This window comes from Hakea prostrata, chromosome 9, assembly GCF_041222555.1.
Source record: "Hakea prostrata isolate BN-2017 chromosome 9, UWA_Hpros_2, whole genome shotgun sequence".
Taxonomy (NCBI): Eukaryota; Viridiplantae; Streptophyta; class Magnoliopsida; order Proteales; family Proteaceae; genus Hakea; species Hakea prostrata.
Genome location: NC_142608.1, coordinates 48877480 through 48900244, shown reverse-complemented (window position 1 = coordinate 48900244; position 22765 = coordinate 48877480). Strand labels below are relative to the sequence as shown.

The 22765-nt window shown below is 37.9% G+C and overlaps 1 protein-coding gene across 1 annotated transcript in view; it reads left to right on the top strand.

Moving 5' to 3' along the window:
* Nucleotides 1-1951: 1951 nt before the first annotated feature.
* The window catches only part of ABCC2 (multidrug resistance-associated protein 2), a 46563-nt gene continuing 25749 nt past the window's right edge, over nucleotides 1952-22765 (top strand). Inside the window, exons 1-11 of the mRNA XM_089167646.1 lie at nucleotides 1952-2481; nucleotides 2833-3323; nucleotides 3923-4101; nucleotides 4536-4575; nucleotides 4889-5045; nucleotides 10401-10515; nucleotides 10617-10697; nucleotides 11645-11669; nucleotides 20306-20362; nucleotides 21662-21727; nucleotides 21863-21937. Of these exons, the coding sequence (XP_089023772.1) occupies nucleotides 2991-3323; nucleotides 3923-4101; nucleotides 4536-4575; nucleotides 4889-5045; nucleotides 10401-10515; nucleotides 10617-10697; nucleotides 11645-11669; nucleotides 20306-20362; nucleotides 21662-21727; nucleotides 21863-21937 (1128 nt within the window). The 5' untranslated portion in view covers nucleotides 1952-2481; nucleotides 2833-2990. The remainder of the gene's footprint in view (nucleotides 2482-2832; nucleotides 3324-3922; nucleotides 4102-4535; nucleotides 4576-4888; nucleotides 5046-10400; nucleotides 10516-10616; nucleotides 10698-11644; nucleotides 11670-20305; nucleotides 20363-21661; nucleotides 21728-21862; nucleotides 21938-22765) is intronic.

Here is a 22765-nt window from a genome sequence, read left to right as displayed (position 1 = left end):
GAAACCGTACCGAACCGTTTTTGTAAATACCAAAACCGTACCGTACCGTTTAAATTCGGTACGGTACGGTTATGGTTTTCAGTATTCAAAGTTGGTACCGTACCAAAACCGTTCCGAATTATCGAAACCGTACCGATTGACACCCTTAGATGGACTTGACTTCGTGAGGAGGCAAGTCAAGGTGCCAAGTGGTTCCGCCGTCAGAATATCTTGTCAATGAATTGGAGGTCAGTGTTAGTCTATTGCTGACGTGACCGCGGCCCACAAAGGAGGGGACAATAGAGTCGCCAGCTCTGGGCTCGAGGAAAACCTTGAGTGTATCAGAAGCTTTCCTATACGTAGCAGGATAGTGAGAATCTTTGGTGCCTAAGATGCTGAAATGTCCATTACGTGGAAAACCTTCCCCTCGTCCTCTTCTCTGAAAAGTCCCAAGTGACTGGGAGAAGGCCAAATTCGTATCGTTCTCTATGTGACTTCTCGGAAAGAGGCTCTCTAGTGAGTATCTGGGCCGAGAAGTATCTGTCGGACATCCCTGGTCCAAATGTAGTCCACAGGGGTTGGGGGTTGGTTCAACTATCTGTTCCCCAATCCAAGGTTCGTGGAATATGCTGCTAACATAAGTCAAATCAATCAAAGATGGATTACTGTTGACACTCACTTTATATGTTTTCAAGCTAGTTATTCACAATGATTGCCAACCAATTGTTGTTGCATTTAACGATTAGGGGCAGTCGCTAGATTGGGTATCTTCTAGTATATTTTAAGAAATGAATAGACTGAGACTTCATTTTGTTTCTATAGTTTTCAAATATATTTATGGATTGCAAAACACTTGTGCAGATTATATTGCTCGTGGAGCAAAGATGTTTAGTTTTAATAGGTGTTGGTGGAATGTTCCATCTTTATTTGTTTCGAAAAGTAAAAATTTCCCCTAGCACGATGACGTTTAATATAATGATATTTTGGGCAAATCAAGAAACCTCAGCAGATATTGGTCTAATCTAATAGTGTGAGATGGTTTAACGTAATAGGTGCGGAACAAACCTAACTAGTATGCAATGCGTGTGTAATTAATTTTACTTTTTTGTCTTAATACAAGTCATTTTTCCAAAAAAAATAAAAATGCAATGCGTGTAATTGAAATTCATTAGAACATTCACAGGGCGGTTTTGTCTTGAATACAAGCTATCGTTTTTTTCCAAAAAAACACCTTTTTACACTAAAAACATGCAGAGATTTATGCGTGTAATTGAAATTCAATAGAACATTCACTTAAATTAGTAAATGAAAATAATCCATTGGAAACACAAGTTTATTGAGATATTGTCTTATTAGTCACATAGATTTGTTTAATTGATAAGACCAACACCTTTTAGTAAATAAATTATAGGTTAAGCAAGGTTCCGGTATAGAAACCTTGTGGATGCAAAAATTCTCGCTGGGAGACTCACCCACCACAGCTAGGTGTGCGACCCGGGTCGAACACCGGATTAGTCGGGGCAAAGACTTGGAAACCGGAGTTGGCAACCAAAAAAAAAAAAAAAAAAATTATAGGTTAAACTCACTGATGACATATATAACATTTGCATTCGCTATGAATAAAAAGTGCCTTTTTACCCTAAAAAAGAAATGTTTGTTGCATTTATTGAATAACATGTAACATGGTTGGACAATTGAAAAACGAAACCTAAAAGGTTTCAAAACGTGATTGAAAGCAAAGTATTTACAAAAAAAAAAAAAAAAAGATTGAAAACAAAGTAGAAAATGGAAACCGGAGAGCGATTGACGTATGAATTAGCATTGACCCAAAATCGAACCGGGTCCACTCGATCCAAATAATTGATGTCGGCCCATCTGTGTGACCTACAGAGAGAGAGACTTTTTAACGTACAAAAGAGCTGCAGGGGTTTGCAACCACACTGCTGACTGATTCCCGCCGGCCTAAAAGGCGAAAGGTGGCTATTTACAAGAGCTGAGTCTTGTTTTTGTGTTCTTGTTTTGTTTCTTCTCAAAACATTTTTCATTTTTCAACCCAGAAGGAAATATAGTAATTTTAATTTTTATATAAAGAAATGATCATCTTTAATTCCTTTAAAAAATGATCATATAGATTCGACGAATCTTCCTGAATAATTTATCCAACCTACTTGCCAGTCACTGCCAACCACAGTTAAACAAGAATTCGTTCCATTAACAGCCTTCAAATTAGGAGTAACTCCTTTAATGGATATGTCGTAAGAGATGACGCCTCTTGGTTGTGTTTTGTCGGTTTTTTCACGTTTCCACGAAGACCTGGAATAGTAGGATTTGATCTCTAGTTGGTAATTATTTAATCAAAGCTCTAAATAAAATTGTCTTTCTCAGAAACTCTCTTCTGGTTTGGGTTTTTACTATTTTTCTTCCTAAGACCAGCGATGTGCATTCGTCATTGAGTCGTACTGCCAAGTTGAAGGCTTGCAACCGGAGCTTCTTTTTCAATTTGTAAGCCCTTCTGCCTTCGTAGTTTTTTTCCTGTTCCTCTATATTAGTCTTATCTGTTTGCGCTCACACAATTTGACAGACAGGGAGGAGAAAATTCGGTCATCTGGGTACTCTTGTATTGCTTTTGATGTATTCTTGTTGTTGATTCTTAAGAAAACCGTGCTTAATTTTTTTCCTTCTTCCTTGAGATGCTTTAGAACTGATTTAAGCCCATTTCTGAGCCAAATTTGCAGATGATCTTGGAACTGGATTGTGATTTTATACATTGTTTGATTAAATTTGGCTTGAGGAAGATTTAACGAAGGATTTATTCATTGGGTTTTGAAATATTTGTTCTTTTGCTTTTTGTAGGAATTGGTTCTTTTTGGAATCAAAACAGTTGCTCACTGAAAGCTTTAGTTGTCGAACAGCCAAACTCAATAGTTGTAGGGAGAGGAGAAAAGGAAAGGAGAAGGGTCCATAGAATGTGTGTTTAGCAGAAGAACAGCTGTAGAATAAAAGGTTTTACCATGGGTTTTAAGCCTCTGCTTTGGTATTGCCGGCCTGTTGAAAATGGGGTCTGGGCAACTATGGTGGAGAATGCATTTGGGGCGTACACGCCTTGTGGAATTGATAGTATGGTGATCTGTATCTCTCATTTGATACTTTTGGGTTTATGCATTTATCGGATATGGCGGATCAAGAAGGATTATACGGTTAAGAGGTTCCGCTTGAAGTCAAAGTACTACAATTGTTTCTTGGGCTTGTTGATTGCTTATTGTACTGCACAGCCTTTGTACAGGTTGGTCATGGGTATTTCAGTTCTGAATATTGATGGACAGACCAGCCTTGCTCCCTTTGAGGTGGGTATAATTCTATTTCTTTGTATCTGTTATGTTGTTAGTGTTCTGAGTTCCACTTTGCTTCACGCTTTACGTGCAACTTTGAAAACATAACTCAAGAAGTTTTTATTCAACCTGGTAAATTTTACTCTTTTTATATTTGATGACCAAGCTTCTTTTCTCAGGTAGGATAATCATGTTTTTGATCTGTTTAGCAGTCCAAAAAGTTATTTACAATTTTGAATGGTTTCTTAGTATGTTAAAGGTGTATGTCAGACATCACATAATGTTTTTTGAGTAAATAGATTCTATTATTTCAAGAACTTCTACCACTTGCATCTATAAAAGAAAGAAGTCCTCTAGTCTTCTTATTTCTTCTACTTGCATCCAGAAAAAAAGAAATCCTCTATTCTTTTATGTAAAATTTAAACCACTGTAATGCTTAGGTTTCTTTGTTTAGTAGGTGCATTGTTGTGTCAGTTATAGATACCCACATAAGACGACCTTATGGATCTTGTTCAGCATATGAGAGCTGAATTGGGCCTGCAAATTTTAAATTCATTTTGTGGGTGTAACAAATTTTATTTTTACTAACATGATCCCTTTCTTTTCTGCTACAGATAGTGTCTCTTGTCATCGAGGCTCTTGCTTGGTGCTCCATGTTGGTCATGATTGTTGTAGAAACTAAAACTTACATCTGTGAGTTTCGGTGGTATATTCGATTTGGAGTCATTTATGTTTTGGTAGGGGAGGTTGTTATGCTTAGACTTTTCCTGTCAATCCAGGAATACTTTTCGAGGTGAGTCATCAGTTTCCCTGTTTGATTCTTTCACTTACTTACTGAAGATAACTATCTCCACTTTAAAGCCATTGCTTTGTTCCAGTAGTCTTCTGTAATTCATTTGAATACATTAGCTTTTATTTTCCTTTGTTATCTTTTTCCATAGTTTACTGATTTTCTTTCTTTACATTTTCATTGTATGATTTTCCTTTGTTATCTTTTTCCATAGTTTACTGATTTTCTTTCTTTTCTTGCTTAAGTATTATATTCAAGTTGAAATCATGGGTTGTCTTCTTTAGCATGTTGGATATTTCATTGAGCAAACATTTGAAATATCCATGCTGAATTTACACCTAGGACATTTTGAGAAAGACCTGATTAGTGTCAGTGCTTAACAATATGAAGATATAGGGATCCATATGTGCTTATATATATTTTTTCTTTTGATGCAGATCTGTGCTGTACCTATACTGCAGTGAGGTTTTATGCCAGGTTTGCTTTTTATTCTTTTGATCGTTTGAATTTTTTGGATCCTCCGTCTGCTGTCTATATGTCATGATCTGTTACATTTTCATATTCATATTTGTTATTGGTCTTTAGAGCTTGTATCTTAAATGTCAAGTGCTTAGACTCACATAGAGGTAATTCTTATGAAACGTTTAAGAAGAGTTGGCTGACACAAAGTTCACCAGTCAACCAAAATGCACCTGTTTCTTTGGTTTTTTTCAGCATCGAGTTTTATCTGTAATTTTATAATGAAAAACAATAGGTATCCAATTATATCGTGCTCATTCTTTGTATGCAGGTTATGTTTGGGATCCTTTTGCTGTTTTATATTCCTGGTTTGGAGCCCTACCCGGGTTATACCCCTATCCAGACTGAGACTGTTGATGACACTGAGTATGAAGAGCTTGCTGGAGAAGAGAAGATTTGTCCTGAGAGGCATGCCAATTTCTTTTCCAGTAAGTATTTGTTGCTTAATTCTGCATTTCGAATGTCAAAGTCATTAAGATTTAGTTGTCTGTTCACTGACCTCGAACGTAGATACATTCTTTTACACTCCCCATCAAACTGGAGTATACATATATTAAGAGAATTTATGGCTTCAAGAATGGAAATTAAACACAACACCATTTCTGAATAGCAGTTGTAGATGCCAATAAGAATGGAGGGAGTTTCTCAGGTAGCAATATCAGCTCAAGCACACCGTCATTTTCAGTAGATTGAGTACATATTAAGCTTCACGTTGAGCAAATCCAAGTGTTAAATAGCAAAATAAGCAGGCTGCAACGTACAAATCGTAGCAGCAACAGTTATATCAAAAGCCCTTCCCAAAGAAGACCTCTAAAAGGTAGCCATATCTAAAAAAAGATAAACCTGCATAACCAAACTGCTACACCATATGCTTTTTCAAATGAAGGCACGTTGTAAATAGTAATCTGCTCAAACAATGATGAAAGTGCAGCATTCAACTGCTACATGGTGTGACAAGTGATAGGTAGTAAGAAAGATGAAAGTGCAGCAACCAGTGGGTACTTCATTAGACCTTATCTTTTCAATCAGAAACAGATAAAAGTGTAACACTCTCCTAAGCTCGAGAGTTCTACAACAAAAATTCTACTAATTAACATGTAGTAGTAGCATCAGGTTGCAGGGGAGCAGACAAAATTAGTTTGCTAAACCATACAACATGAGGCATGGTTCAGAAACTTGTCAAGATCTTGGAGATCTTCTGTTGACCAAGACAAAACTGCATACAAGATGTCAAACTTACATGGTTTTGGTTGAGTTTATGAAATTTCAGTGGTGTCTCAAAGATCTCAACATCTCTACCTGCTTGAACACTATGTTGTGGCATTAATATGTCATGCAGATAGAAGCCGGCACTGGAGAAAATCCAGCCAAACCTTTTACATGGATTGGACCTTATATGAATGCTATACTAGGGCGTTCCTTGGCAAATGAAGCTACACGCTACACTATGGCCAGGTGTAGTGATAAGTGGCGCAAGAATGCCCTTGTAAGGAGAAGTGTTTTAATCCAGATTGAAGGAATATTAGAAGAGCTAGGGGTGGACCTAAGATGACCTTAAGAGAAGTGCTGAGAAAGAATATGCATACCTTAGGCCTTATATCTAGTATGTCCTTAAACAGAGCTGATTGGAAGGCAAAAAGCCATGTAGCCGACCCCATTTAGTTGAGACAAGGCTTGTTATTGTTGTTGCTGTATAGAAGATGGTGCATGTCTACTCCATCATGCCTTAAGTGAATTTGATCTGGCACGTCATAATTCATATAACTAGATTGACACAGACTCATAATATTGTTGTTGGGACATGAAAGAATATCATGTCTATGGCATATGTGTTCCTCACTATACTTGGGTGTCTATGTACTAACCATAGTTGTCACGGCGAAGAGGCGATGCAAGGCGGTTTAGGCTAATTGAGGCGATGAGTCGACGAGGCGCACTCCGAGGCGCTTTTGAGGCGGTTGAGGCGTTTTAAGTGAAATTTTTAGTGTACATCTTCATTCACTCTAAATCTATCATATCTTATATAATAAAAAAACTAATATCATACTACCTCAAGTCATCCAACATACTACAAACCACACATAATAGGTCCTAAATAAAAAGTCGCGAGAAGAAAGGAAGAGAAAAAGTTGCTTGTCGCTGGCCACTGCTTGCCGGAATGTCGTCGCGGGAATGGAAGAGAAGAAGAGAGGAAGAGAGAAAGAGATTAGGAATTAGAGTGAGAGTGTGAGACTTGAGTCAAGAACTTATTCTCTTTTAATTTTGTTTGTTTTTATTTTTATTTTAACATTTGATCACATGTAGCGTCATTATACATATGCATATAGGTTCAAACAATAGATACTTTACAATCGGAATCTAATAAGTATTTCAATATATGCCTTCGATTAGGCATCTTTCTCGTGATTTAAAAAAGAAAAAGAAAAAGCGGATGCCTTATTGCCTAAAAATAAGGCGATGCCAATTTGAGGCGCTCCGAAGGAGCCCAGACACCGAGGAGATGCGTAGGCGACACCTTGACAGCTATGGTACTAAGCATGGTTCACTGTACTTTGTGGTTTCTACTTTAAGCCTCCAACTATTTCTTAAATAATGATTCAATATTATTCGTTCCCTCAATTCTTGTGTGTTTTACTTGTTTTGCTAGCCAATTATGTCATAGCAAACATTGTGTAGAATAGGTAATATTGGATGCAGGTTCAATCTTTATTGCCAGCCAAGGATGCATATCCAAAACCCAAAAAAAAGAAAAAAAAGAAATGGGAATTTGAGTGTATTCTTTAGCATTTGAAAATTTAATATGTTTCTAATGACTAAAACAACCTTCCCTTAAAAGTTATGGGCCAACTATGACCATCCGCCCATTGTAGCATCAAAATGAAAAAAAAGGTAGGAAAAAAAAAAAAACTGTACTATCTTGGTTGTCTCGACCTGGATGAGCACATAATTGAGAGTTGAGACAGGGTTTTGAATCTCGGCTTCGGGTTTTAATGTAACCCCGTGTCTGGGTTAGATCTTCAGGATGTTCTAGATAGGAACCAGCACAAAACTAGGGTTTGGATGGATTCGGCGAGGGTGAAAGAGGGCTCTCCCTGTTGATTCTGCTGTATAGAACTGACTTATGTTGCTGTCCTTTCAACTAGATTGGGTCCAGTTGATTAGACTTTAACAAAATCTGATTTCTGGAAACTTAAAAATTCTGCTGAATTCATGGAAGTGCAGGGCTGTTTGGAAGAAAATAACAGTAAGGATGACACCCTAGGGGCTTTTGCGATTCTAATGAGGGGAGAATGGGTTGAAACGGAGCAAGGGGAGAGGGCAATCCTAATGTGGTTAGGATTTGGAAGCCCTAGGGAAGAAGGGGAGTGGGGGGAAGGTCACGGTGGCTAGTGGAGGGGCTGGAGTTGCAGAGAACTAAAGGGGCGGGGGCTGAGATGATTTGCGATGGGGTGGGGATGGGTTTCTAGGTCAAACATGAAGAGAGGGGGGTTGGGGATGCTACGTTGTGGGGGAAGGGGACTCTAGGGTTTGTGCAAGAGAAGAGGTAGGGTGGGAAGCTCTGTGCTTACTTGGGAATTGAAGACCTCGCTCAAACTGCCTTAAAGAAGATGAACTGCTGCTAGAATTGTTGAATTGCTGGAGAATTACTTTCCAGCCCAGGCCGTAAGGGTTTCCTTCCCACAGCCCAAGCCTCTGTTTAACTCAATAATCCAAAACTGCTTTATTCAGAATTAAGGAGGCTATTTATAGCCTAATACAAGACACTTTGACTCAACTTGGGATTCCTATCTTGTAGGAATTCCAACAACCTTACTACTTAAGCACTTACTAAAATAGGACTCAAACAACTTATTTCAGAAATAAACAAATTCTAAAAGATTAGATCCCCTTCTAGATAAGGAATCTTATCCACAATTAAGTACGTCAACATAATAAGATCCCCTTTTAGATAAGGAATCTTATTCACAATTAAGTACCTCAACATAATTTTAAAATGACTCTTAACTCTTGAACTACTGACTCAAACAGAAAATTGGAAGTAAATCCTTGAGCCTTGGATCTAAGGGATTCTGTAAAGACCCATATTGAGGCCCAAAAGGGGGTTTGGAAAGTGCCCTTTTTTGGGTCTGGCTTTTGGGCTCAATTTTAGGGGGGCTAAATAACTCAGCCTTAGGTTTCCGGAACTAGACAACATCAGGTTGTTCTAGACCAAATAAATATGCATTGTTGCTGAATACCAAATTCACAAATAAACTTGTCACTGAGGACACAAAGATACTAAATAGTAATCTCCAGCTGATGACTTGGCAAATAAAAATTTCCAATTGTATATATAATGACTCCAATCTCCTCTTTACGTGCAGCATTGTACATGGACAAATAATTCATTGGATGGAGAGAACAATATTCCACCATTATATATGGCAACAATAGTTAGCGTCCCAAAGGTTGCATATCACCATAAATCTCATAATCCATAGCAGTTGCAAATAATAAAGAAAGGGCTGTAGCCAGCACGCAAGGCTTCCGCATTTAGCAGGGTCTGGGGACTTGAATGGTTTGACCCCTGATTCCAGGACTTGAACACATGACAGCATTTAGCACGTGAGCTTTTTACCTATGCACCAAGCATGACCTTTATGGTGGCTATCTCTAATTTATTAAAAAGGAAAAAAGAAAAGAAAATCTCCAACCTCCCTTCATAGTAGCAAACAATTTCCATGACGTACCAATCATAAAAGGGTTAAAAATCCCAAATTGATGCGATCAAGGGCCAACCAAAGTAATAATATGGCAACTATATAAGCCCAAGGGAATTTAGGTAAATCACAGCTATACCCATGGGAGCATACAAATAACTATACCAAATAATGCAATCCATAGTTCCAAAACCCAGCTTGGATCACGTATGGACCCACTCAACACCTTAATTCCAAGTATTGAAAAAACAATTGCAGTCACTTTCATAATGGGCGCTCAGACAATAAAGAGAGTAGCAATATTGTAAATAGCATAATTCAAAGATTAACAAAAGCAAGTACGAACTTAAATGAAGAGGTGATAATTAGAGGGGTAATTCTATAGAATTCAAACAAGAGGGAGGGAAATAAAGGACTAAGTGGATATTAGGGCTTGGTTGTAATAACGTTTATGTATGTCCTCAAAAGGAGGTTCCTGGTGCTGTCCTACCTTTGGACACTGTTCAGTACTTACAGCCAAGAAATTTTGTTTATGGAATGAAGTTCTAATATGAGGTTTATTTAAATTAAAAAAAGAAAAAAGAGAAAGAAGAATTTGTCTAGGGTGTAAATAGTTTTTTACAAAATATTAGTACATCATTATTCACTCCGCTACTAAAAAATCAGAGTCTGTGAACTGGTGCAGCAGCAGCTCTAATTTTCTCTAGTATCAGTTCTATGTAAATTGATTATTGTTACAAACTACAAATTGAAAATCTACCACACAGCTAATATCATGTACTTCCTGGATGTTTTGAGCTACAACTTCATGAATCTACCAAGCAATTTACAGACTCGAACATTGTCTGTGACTGGTGGATCATTGGTAATCAATCCTGTAATTCCTTTGTGGTCATTTACATACTTATAACGGTTGATTTAAATATTAACAGATAAAATTTGAGCTGTTAGTTCAGTTTGATAGACATTGATGCAATTATGAATTTGGCCTGATCCATTTTTTTTGCCCCTTACCATTTCATAGAATGAGTATGATTTTATTGCTCTACCTAATTGTGATTTGTTGCTTTGTCTCTCCGGAAGGGGTGTATTTTGGCTGGATGACACCCCTAATGCAACAAGGCTATAAAAGACCTATCACTGAGAAGGATGTGTGGAAACTTGATACATGGGATAGGACAGAGACATTGTATAGCAGGTATGCAGTCTGTTGCTTTACTTAAAATCAGTCCATAATTGAGTCCAATTTCACCAAGGCCCTGTCACATTTATAATGCTTTTTAAGCATTTGTTGTGTAGCTTCCAGAGATGCTGGCTTGAGGAATCACAAAAGCCCAAACCATGGCTATTGAGAGCATTACATCGTAGTCTTGGGGGAAGGTGAGTATCAGTAGTTATTTTGCTTACAATGTCCAGCATTTTTTTTTCTTTCTTGGGATAATTATTGTTGCCCCCCTGTAGTTTGATTTTATTACTAATAAAACCCTGTTCTTTACGAAATTACTGTTGCCCCACTTCCTTATAACGGTGTTAAGTAGCCGTTAAGTTTGAATATGTAATGTCTAATTTGCCCTTCATTAAAGCTAAGAAATCAAAAGACAATGCTACCCCATTTATAAAAACCAGATTAAATGTCAATTTTACCCTCAACTTCATTTATTTTGAATTAATGAAATGGGCAAAATCCAAATCCGATTTGGTTTCCCACCTTCACTAAACTTCATTTATTTTGAATTAAAGAAATGAGCAAAATCAAAATCCAATTTGGTTTCCCACCTTCACTAAACTTCATTTATTTTGAAAATATTAGGTGATATTCAGTTTCCAATTTGAATTGAATTCGATTTTCCTTGCTCTTCGATTTCTATTTGAGTTTTTTTCAATCATTCTTTATTTATTTGGTGGTCTTTTTTTTTTTTTAGAATAAAACGGATTATAATTATTTTTTTGTCCACAGTTAATTAAGGGTACTACTGTAACTTGACAAAAGGGTAAATAAGTAAAGAGATAATTATAAGAGTATTTTGGGGGTTTTTGAGAAAATATAAAGATGCACATCATTAGTAAACTAACAGAACTTAACGGTAGGGGGGCAATAGTAATTATAGACAAAGTTGAAGGCTGGATTAGTAATTTTGAAAAGTACAGGGGATATAGTAGTAATAAAATCAAAGTAAAGGGGGCCAATAGTAATTATCCCTTCTTTCTTCATCCATGCGATTTCATGTTGAACTTCCATAAGCTTCTTCTGTAATCATTTTTTTGCGGTACATGATAATACTTGCATCTTGCACATAAATTCACTTTCTCTTACTGCTTTTCTGTAGGTTCTGGTTGGGAGGATTCTTCAAGGTAATGGACATGTAAACCTGATGCTACCTTTACATATTAGTCTGATCTGTTATATCCCATTGAGTTGGAAAAATACGTCCCACAGATGTCTTCTCTTGTTGGTGTCCTCTGTTGTCATTTGGACTTTTTAGCTTCCTATACTTTCTTAAGTGCAAAGTAGGAGTTTTGGTTTGGACCTAGCTCGATATCAAAATGTTAGTCATATTACAAAACTAACCAAAACCTCATGAGTTTCAGCTGCTTGTTTTGAGGCCCAAATGACAAAATTAGGTCCTAAACCCCAGGAAACTCTATTTTTGACCTTCTTAAAGAATTACTCATATGCTATACATGGTTCAATACAAAGATATGCGAGTGATTTGGAAAAAAATCACAATCATTGGTTTTCTAGGAAGTTTCCCTCTTCAGAATTGAAATGATCAAAACTAGCAAAACTTATTCAAAATTTCAACATGATTAAAATTTCTATGGAACTGTTAAATATTGATTGAAACAATGCATTTTATGTGAGGTTGACCGAAGTGATACCGAAACTAAAGCATCTTTGTAGTTTCTCTGTAAATGTGAATCTTGGTAACACCTACTCACCTAGTTCCACCCTTGTTTTGTTTCAATATTTATCTAAACCAAAAGATTTCTCGATGCTCAAGATGTTATATTCTTTGTTAGGTTGGTGATAAGGATGGCAGTAAAATTGCTGTACGTGTGGCATAAGAGCAGGATGGTCTGACTTGCTTCTGAATAGTGAATAGATCTGCTCAGTGATTTCATTGGTCTATATATTGAATATTAGATGGTACCATTTTGGTCATGTTAAACCCAGAAATTCTCCTTTCTAGACCAAATCATGTTTTTGAAGAATTTGTGATAATCTACTTGTTGGGTGTTTTTTTGGGTTATTTTGGATTGGTTTTCAATGTTCAGCCTAATTAGAGGCCAATAGATACAATGGGACTTCCCCCTGCCCCCCGGTTTGGTTTCATTGTTTAGCCTAATTAGAGGCCAATAAATGCAATGGGACTTCCCCCACCTCCCAAAGAAAAAAACAAAAAAAAAAACCTAACCCTAAGTGGTGTTCTTGATCAGCATATGTTCGGTTGTATGCGGGCAAAACTGGAATTCTGGAACATGAATTTTAGCAAATGTAAATATGGATATTATGTAAGAGATTGAAGAGAACACTAAGATTTTCATTAAATTGCAAAAAAAAAAAAAAAGAAAGAAAGAAAGAAAGAAAGAGCTAAAATTCAATATACAAGTATAAGTGTGGCCTAGAACTTAATAGTCAATAGTACACAGTTAAAATAGTAAAAGTGTATGACATAACGGTAGATGAATGAATTACAAATGACAATACACATCAGACCTACTCTAATCTTATAATGGCTGTTGTGGTGGGCTGGATCCATCCCCTGACCTAGGGAGCTCTGTGAATGGTGGACATACTCCGCCCATGACTGATATGCCTATAGTTATCGAAGAAGTCAGCTTCTGCCCTTATGTAAGTAGCATCATCCACATAAAATAGCCATCCCATCTTAGGCAAAGTGTCATAAGGGAAATGATTCATATAGCCAGTGCTTAGAACTAGATATTCATCATCTGAATCTTTCTCTGGTATAACAACTTGTATCATAATTAGTACTGGTACTGATACTAGTGGTGGCCCTGATGGATACCCAAAGATGGACTCCACAAATGATCTGCTTGATCCATCCCCAAATATGGACTCTACATATAGACATACCACTTGAATCAATAGATGAGCCACCATATGCACTTGAACCAGTAGATGATCCACCATATGCTCCACCATACACTCTCCCATACCCATATCTGTAGTTGGGCCCATAAGCCCCATATGGTGCAGACCCCACACTCACCCTGCCATCCAAGCTCATCAATTTCATTGAGTTTGCCAAGCTAGCCACGTTAGCTTCTGTTTGGCTTGGTGGGTGGAAGTGTGGAATTGGCCATGGGGCCCTCTGGAGTAACCCTCATTTGTTGAGTCCATGGACTAAATTTTGATTGAAATGGTCGAAATTTTGACCAAAATGCAATCGAAATGAAACTTCTGATATTTCGTCAAAATCATATGTTTCTACCAAAATTTCGCATATTTTGACCATTTTCGCAGTTGCGACCGAAATTTCGCAAGTTTCGATATCCAACTTGTTTTTCTTAGATTTTTGTTGATTTCTATCCCATTTTCACCTAATTTCCACGACTCCTTTGCCTTCAAACATCTATTTTGCTCATCTTTTGCCTCTAAAAACCTTTTAAGCCACACAGCTACAAAGGTAACTTTGATAGCAATAGAATGTGAAGCATGAGCCATACCCAATAGTTCCAAGCTTCCCATTTTTTTATTTTTATTTTGTTAATGCCTTAAATTATCTTGTATTGCCTTGAAATTAATATATGTTTTGTCTAAGACTATGATCTATGATTGTGTGTTGTTAAACTTATTTTTTTATTATTTGCTACCTTTTTTTTTATTTTCTAATTTTAATAACTATTTTTTAGATTATGTATTTTGAAAAAATACATTTGTATATATGATATATGGGCTTCAACTTAATATATGTGAGACATCATCACTTGATCTAGTTGGTCATTTTATTTTGTTAACTTGTGGTATATGTAACCATTTTATCAAACAATTTATGTTATGTTGATGATTCCATGCATATATGCAATACAGTTTGTACTTGTCTGAACCAGTCATTTGTTAGTATACTTGAGTGATAAATTTTCAGTGGTTTTTTTTTTGGCAAAATACTAGTTCCATTGTGTTTATTATGCTTTAAATAGGTAGAAGGCAAGTTAAATGAAATGGAGGTCATGTAAGGTCCGAAATGTAGGGTTGAAATTTAAAAAAGAAGTAATTGTGTTTATTATGCTTTAAATAGGTAGAAGGCAAGTTAAATGAAATGGAGGTCATGTAAGGTCCGAAATGTAGGGTTGAAATTTAAAAAAGAAGTAATTGGTTTTGACCGAAATTTCGGTTGAAACCTGAAAATCTCGCATTTTCCTTCGGTCGAAACCTGAAAATCTTGCATTTTCCCTAGGTTGAAACTTTAGTTTCGATCAATATTTGTTCTTAGGTTGAGTCCCTAGTCCTATGATGAGATATGCCACCATGGTGCTCATCCTAGGTGGCATGGGTGAATTGTGTCTCCTCGGTAAATCTGATGGGGTTTCACCGTGTCTTCGATAATGGAACCGCCATACGCTTTGGAAGTCCTCCACCATGACCCCCATTTGCATCATCATCATCACCACCTTAAGGATCATTGCCACCACCATTGTCATCCCTGTCTTCAATTTGCCTAGGAGCTTTGGTCTCATCTAGATCCTGTATGTATGTGGAAGGCACAACCTCATTGTCTTGCGGGGCCATCTTCCAAACCTCGTCCACAATGCTGCCTCTTGTGCATGTACCTGATCCTTGTAGCCATGAACTCATTGACATCATTGCCCGCTTGTTGAACAATATGGGGATCAGGCCTTATTCCGGGCTGGTCCAAGACCCCCTGATCCCTATCCCTCACCCAATACGAGGCGGTCTTCATCATCTGAGTCCAACTGGAAAATGTTTGCAAGATCGATGGTCTCTTGATTCTTGTCACCCTCCAGCTGGTTTGTACATGCTGCATCTTCAATCTCATGTTATAGTGGACAAATACAAGGTCATTTAGGTGATGGGATCCCAATCTTGTTCTGCCTCTTTGAGTTACCAAGGAAAAGGTGCTTCAGTTCCTTTCGAATCCAAAGGCGAAGCAAGTTTGCGAGAGGACCTTGATTTGTTGTGCTCCTGAGGTGCTATGCACTCTCGCCATTGAGAATGCACCACTCAACTACATTATGACAAAAGCATTAAGTTATTAGTTATTATGATACGCCCCTGATTACACAAGTGTATCAACGAAAGAAGAAACAGAGAAGAACAGCAGAAACATTGACTGGAACAGGGCAGAACATAGGTGAAACAGGGGAGATGTGGTAGCTACACCAGCAGCAGGTGTAGAGGAAGGCCAAGTGGCAACCCAAGAGTGGGCAAATACCACCATTTTTATTATGCACTAAAAGACAGAACTGTAGGCCAGATGGCAGCAGGACAGTGGATAAGAGAATCAAGTTTGTTAGAGTACCAGGGGATGGGAGAATAATATAAGGGAAAGAGCCGAATAGTAAAGGGGAGGAGGAAGAGAAAGGCAAGTGATCTTGCGGGAGAGGGAGCCTCTCAGGAGAAGGGTATAACCTTCTGGTGTTAGTTGCAGCTTTACTTATTTCTGTTTTATCATTCCAAGAATTAGTTAGCAGATGAATAGAGTCTGTTGTAGTGATTCAAGTTGGATTGTCGTCTTAATATATATGCAATGATATTCAACTTCCTCATCTGTTCATGTTCTTTATTTATCAATCTGAGTAATCTTTGCTGCTGTTGAGGAGTTTGGTAGGGAGATAAGTTAGGCTAGTGAGAAGGGGTCCTAACATATTACTTGATGGATAATCTACTAATTTGTAAAATGTAATAATTATATATGAGTTATTGATTTAACCTGGATCACTTATCCCATCCCCTCAATATAGGCTTTACTCCACAGGTCCCAAATCCATCCCTAAAAACTGTTATCTACAATCATTTGTAGTAATGGTTAGCTAAATTGTTTTGAAATTCCAATACAAGTCTTAAGTCCGTACTATCTCACCTCATTGTTAAATAGGGATTGAAGTGTCGAGTTTGGCTCCAACTTCGCAACCACGGCTATCACCACCTTAATAAGCTATGTCTTTAACCCTGAACGGTTGTTGTATTGGTATTTGGGGTTAAGATAGTTGGCTGCACTCACAATTAGGTATAAGGTTTTCATTAACATCAAATGAACGAATTACCGACAAGTTGCATATTTACTTACAAGCCTTATGCACTGGATGTATAATATATGCAATTCATCGATCCTCCATGATGTTCAGGAAGTCCCTCTAGCCTTTTGGATTTTCCTCATGTACGGCCTCCCAATGGCCTCAATGGCTACGTATAGATGGGGATAGTGGGCCCCTACTTTGAGGCGTCCACCAAATGTTGGACCATTGTAATAGGGTCCATCATTTTCAATACTATCCCCACCTGTTTCCAGAAGTCATTTGATGATACTATAGTTTGTGTTGTGCTCTTGCCTGGGGTGCTGGAACCTCTGCAATTAAGCCAAGCCTGAGATGCAAACATGGATGTCAAACCCGTTCTCTTGCCTTCAATACTATTTAAGGCGATGTGGTTTGTGACAAACCTTGTGACGTTGGGTCGCACTATGTCACCCCCACAAACCTCCCTTGTCATGTGAGGAGCGTAGCTGTGATTGTATATATAATTTGTGACTTGTCTAGCCCTTTCCACTATGCTCTCCACAATCTTGATCTTCCCAATATCCTTTAACATGAGGTGGATACGATAGGCCGCACATGGTGTCCAAAAGACATTGTAATCAATAGACTGCATCATCATGTGATTGTATGTAAAATTTGTGACTTGTCTAGCCCTTGTCACTATGCTCTCCACAATCTTGATCTTCCCAATATCCTTTAACATGAGGTGGATACGATGGCCGCACATGGTGTCCAAAAGACATTGTAATCGATAGACTGCATCATCATGTTATCCTTTAACATGAGGTGGATACGATAGGCTGCACATGGTGTCCAAAAGACATTGTAATCGATAGACTGCATCATCATCACTGACCTTTTAAAGTTAGAGCCATTGGCTATCACGATCTACACCACATTCTTTTGCCCCACCTCCTCCATCACCTCTTGCAGGAGCCCATAGATGTACCTATGGTCTCTCACCTATCTGGATGCATCCACATATCTCAAAAAGATGGTCCTCCTATCAGAATGCACCATAAAATTGATGATGGACTTTTTAGTCTGACTGGTCCATCCTTCATCGCACATTATAGTGACCCTATATCTCTTCCAGAGGGGCCTCATCCTTGCAATGTAAGCCTTTAGCTCCTCTTTTTGTTGGGTGAGATACTTGTTCATCACCTCATGAGGGGTGGGGCTATGGTAATCAGGACCTACCTGTGTGATCGTGTCAATTATGGACTGATAATAGGGCCCCTGTGCTGTGTTGGCTAGAATGTTATGTAAGAGCATCCATTTAACCACTGCTTCCTTCACTTTGCTCTTCATGTTCTTCCATGCTCTTGAGATTTTGGGCTGCTTCGCCCCTTTCTTCTTGAAAACATTTAGATCTTGGTCTAATATCGGATTCTGTCGCAATAGAAAATCTGATGTGGAAGAAGGAGAACCCTTTTGATGCTGTGACCTCCTAAACATGTAAATACATCACCTGACCCAGATGGGTCAATTCCTGAACTCTACAAGGACTAGCTCCTGCACTGCCATTTGGCCCTCTCCTGCTCTTGATGCAGCAACGCCCTGCCTCATGCCATTGCTTGCCTCAACTCCCTGACCTCCAGCGCTCTGGACATCGACAGGATTAACATCTTCCTTGTCGAAATCAAAGCCAACGAGGTATACAAAAGACCTGCTCACTGCCTCATCTAATGCTCTAGCCACTCTCTGCTTCTCTGCCTTCTTCTTCCCTGCCCCCTTTTCTAGCTCATTGATTGCTTTTACGTATTGAAACATTGTTGCACGCAGCAGCATCCTTTGAATTGCCGGTGATGGTGTGCCTTATTATTGGTGCCACCTCCTAGTAACTTCCACCTGCAGAAGTCACACTAAGTGTTTGCCTTAACATGTACTGCTATGCAAGGTCACTCCTCACTCTCGGAGCAGCAACCTATCCTTGCTCTCTGCCCTGATTAGTCTGTGAACCACCCTCCCTCTTCATTTGTGACTCTGAAGGCCTCGTGTTCCTAGACTTGATCATTGTTGCATCCACAAAATGATTGCATAAGTCATTGAACAACATCAAAATTATTTTTTCTAGACAAAGAAACAATTACGTACCTAGCTAATAATTCTTCCTCTACCCAATGGAACCATTTCGACAACACTTAAAAAACACATAGAGAGCCATTTCATATTTTTCTATAGTGCTCAAAACCTTTTTTCTTTAATGCTCATAACCTTTTTTTTTCTTTTTTTCCCCCTTATTTATAATTCTATAAATACTTTACTAATCTTAAAAAAGTTATTTATTAGGTGGAAAATTTTTTCAACTCCGTGAGACCGTAGATCAGCCCATGGAGTTCAACATATATTTAGTACATCACCATACAATACATATATGATTTTTTATATTTAATGTGTAGGAAAATACATTTTTTTTTTACACTGCAAAATTAAAAAGCAATTCACTTTGCAAAAAAATTTCAACATCATGAGTTTCATAGATTGGCTCACGGTGTTCAACATATGTTATTTCCATGCCCATCCAACAATTTACTAACATGAATCTTGAAAAATTCTGGCTAAGGGATGAATGGTATACCTCAAAGATGAAAACCTCCAAGACTTGACTGAAATGAAGATGGATCCACCTAGTGCATGTGTTTGTCGGCATGATCCATGCAAGAACACGCGGAAAGTGAAAAATATTGACTCCAAAATCACGAAATCGCACTTGGGAGCACAAAGTCACCTAAAACGGGCTGTCAAAATTTCGCTCGAAATGGGGCGAAATTTCAACCAAATGAGCCTCTTATATTGAGTTTTGGTCGAAATTTATTTTGCCAAGATATTGAAAGCCTTTATTTTGCAGGCCATTTCATTTCGCTGTTTGGCGAAAGCGAAATTTCATACTTTGGTCACAACCTGCATTTTATTTTATTATTTATTTTTTAATTAAATGAAAAAATCCATTATCAAGAAGGGAAACGAAGACCTAAGAGGAAGATGAAATAGATAAATTCTAACCCCACTCCCATACAATATGTCTATTCCTTGAGATGTCTTTAGTATGGGGTTGGTAACATCTGAATGTTTGCGAACATAAAAAAGATGGCTTTCGCAATGAAGACCACGGTCCTAGAATTGGAGTTTCATCTCCTAAGATTTCGCTCCATCTGAATGTGTGATACCGACGCACCAACAACCAGCTTGTGTATGATGTCAGAGATATTTCCTGCAAAGGATCTTATTATCCACAACTATTCTTGAGTGGAACTCCTAAGACATCCAATGTGGGGCTAGATGTGAGTGAAGCCAAACTGAGTGGGTAAGAAGGCAAATCAAAGTGAGGTGGTCAATGTCTTCAGCATCGCTCCAACAAGGGATGCAGTGAGAAGGGAGTTGTTTATGATGACAGAGAAAGACATAGGTTGGGATGCAAAGGTTGAGGGAATGCCACAAAATTAAGGCATGGTTGGGAGATGTCCTTTAAACCAGATTAACTGATGCCAAGGGATAGTGTTACTAGTGGAGCGAAGAAGGTCCCAAGCCGATGAAGTGCCAAAATAACCAGAGGTTGAAGTAAGCATAAAAAGTGATAATGGTTTTCTGAGTTCTACCTGTATATATCTGATTCTTAATGTTTACAGGTTATATTGTATTCTTACCCTTGTGATGTGAAAAGTGTTCTGTTAGATATGGCATATTCCAAATGCTGATGGTATTTCTCTCAGTGTATTCACCCTGCTTTTCTTTTCAATTTGTAGGTTGGCAATGATCTTTCACAGTTCGTAGGGCCATTAGTTTTGAACCTCCTCTTACAGGTCAGTTATCTCGTGCAATTTTCTTGTTTAATTTATTGTTTATTTTAAGCTAGTAGCTTTGAAGTAGGGGTGTTTACATAATCATTTGAGTAAACATTTGTCAAAGATTTCACAGGTGCTCAAATGGTTACCCCCCTAGTTGAGTTTGTGAATGTTGATTCAGTCCTTGATTTAAGTATCCTAACTTCTGAGTAATTGGGGATGTAAGAAGGAAACAGATTGTTTGTGAGTGCACCTTCATCCAGTGTATGACAAGGTCACCTGGGGTTTGTAAACCATGTAATGGGCAGTGAAGGTTTTGCTTTAGCTGAATAGTGGATGTTTCTTCTAATTATTTTTATTATCATCAACGGATCTCATTGGTTGCCATGGTTTGGTAGAGTTGGAATCCAATAATTGTGAAATTATTCAGAAAACTTATTTTCTTAAACTTCCCTGTTAAGATTGAAGGTTATGAAATGTAAATGTCATGGTGAAGTATGGGATGCTTGAAATGTCCACAAACCAGGTTTACCTCACTTGTCCATATAAAGTGAGAAGGATATGCTCCAACTATTCTGCATTAACTATATTGTATTAAAGAGGAATTATCTGGTTTGGACAACTGTGTGGTGAGGTTCTGGAATCTTGAAGTTAAAATCGTATTGTTTTTCTTTCAAGAATGAGCTTTGTAGCAGGATCATAAACTTATAACCTGTATCAATATAAGATGTGACAAGAAGTTGAGAAGAGAAGACTACCAATACAAGGAGATGATAGATATCGTTATTCAGTCATAACTTTATAGGAGAAGACAGGAAGGTACCATCGGTGGCCCATCATAGACAATAAGCTAGACGAAAAATAAAAATGCAATAAGTTTACTCTCATGTAAAGTTTGTAAATATAAGAGATCAAGACACATAAACGAAGTAGCTGGGGTATGATTAATATACCCCTTCTATGGCTAATTACATGCACTCCTCAACCTGGAGCATAAACATCACCTATATATGCTCAGCTTGGAACAACCTTCAAGAATCCAGGGTAGGATTTGGGATAGGTCGTCTGATCACTATCTCATTCAAGTGGGAGGTTTGAAACACCTCAAATCTTATATATATATAACTGGGAATCGCAATGTAATTATGTATTTGTTTGATCTGGGTAATTTATGATGCCTCAGACTCTCTGAGTTCCAGTTGAATTCATGTATTACGGTCTACATTTATTGGTTTGAAATGATTTTTTTCTTTGGTTTGACAAAATCTGGCTTCAATTGCCTGTATCTGTGTCTTTGTATGATGCAACTATCAACAGTCTATGCAAAATGGAGATCCAGCTTGGATTGGATACATCTATGCCTTCTCAATTTTTGCTGGAGTGGTAAGACTTTGTTATGTAAATCTTCACTTTATTTACTTATTTTTTCCATAGGTTGAACTTTCAAATTATACTGTTTATTGTCAGAAGCCAAATTATTTATTGCTTTTGTGAACTTGAGTATCTTATTTGATCCAGGCATTGGGGGTGCTATTTGAAGCACAGTATTTCCAGAATGTCATGCGTGTCGGTTTCCGGCTGAGAGCAACACTGGTACTATCATCTAGCTTGAAACCCTACTTCATTGTGTAGTTCTTACCCTTATCTTAATTTCCAAGTGGTGTTATGAACTTACGGCATCCTTGTCTAAAGTAACACACATAGTTGTCTAGAAGATTATGTGATCCAAGCTGTTGAAGGGGTGCTGAGTCGACAAGTGCTTGCCTAGGTGCCCTAGGCATGCATCAATGTCTACATGTAACACATAAACGAGAATTTTGTATAATTATGTTTAAGTTTAACATTTAAAAGACTTGTCCCTGCACCATGATATAGTTATGCTACTATTGGCCCATATGAGAAAACCAACATATCATACAGAAAGCATAGGAGATAAGTATATTTTCAAGGGGGAAAAAAAAGCAAGCAAAGTTTCAACAGGCCATTTTGTCCCCTTGGAACAAGAAAGGGTACATCTAGGCTGTGCCTACGCAGTGCCTTGGCAACTGTGGTAAAATGCTCACTGCAACTCTTATTTTTTTGGTTTTCTGGAGCTTGTGTTTGGTTGAGAGTCCTGTCTCAGCTTAGTTGCAGCCTATCTGACAAAAAATCAATTAACCTTTCCTTAGGGATTTGCTACTTGGATCTTGTTTTCTGGTATAATTCTTTTTAGAGAAACCAACATATAATACACAAAGCATAGGATATAAGTATATTTTCAGGTTTTGGGGGGGGGGGGGGGGAAGCAAGCAAAGTTTGAGCAGGCCATTTTGTCCCCTTGGAACAAGAAAGAGCACGTCAAGGCAGTGCCTAGCCAATGCCTTGGCAACTGTGGTAAAATGCTTACTGCAACTCTAATTTTTTTGTTTTCTGGAGCTTACG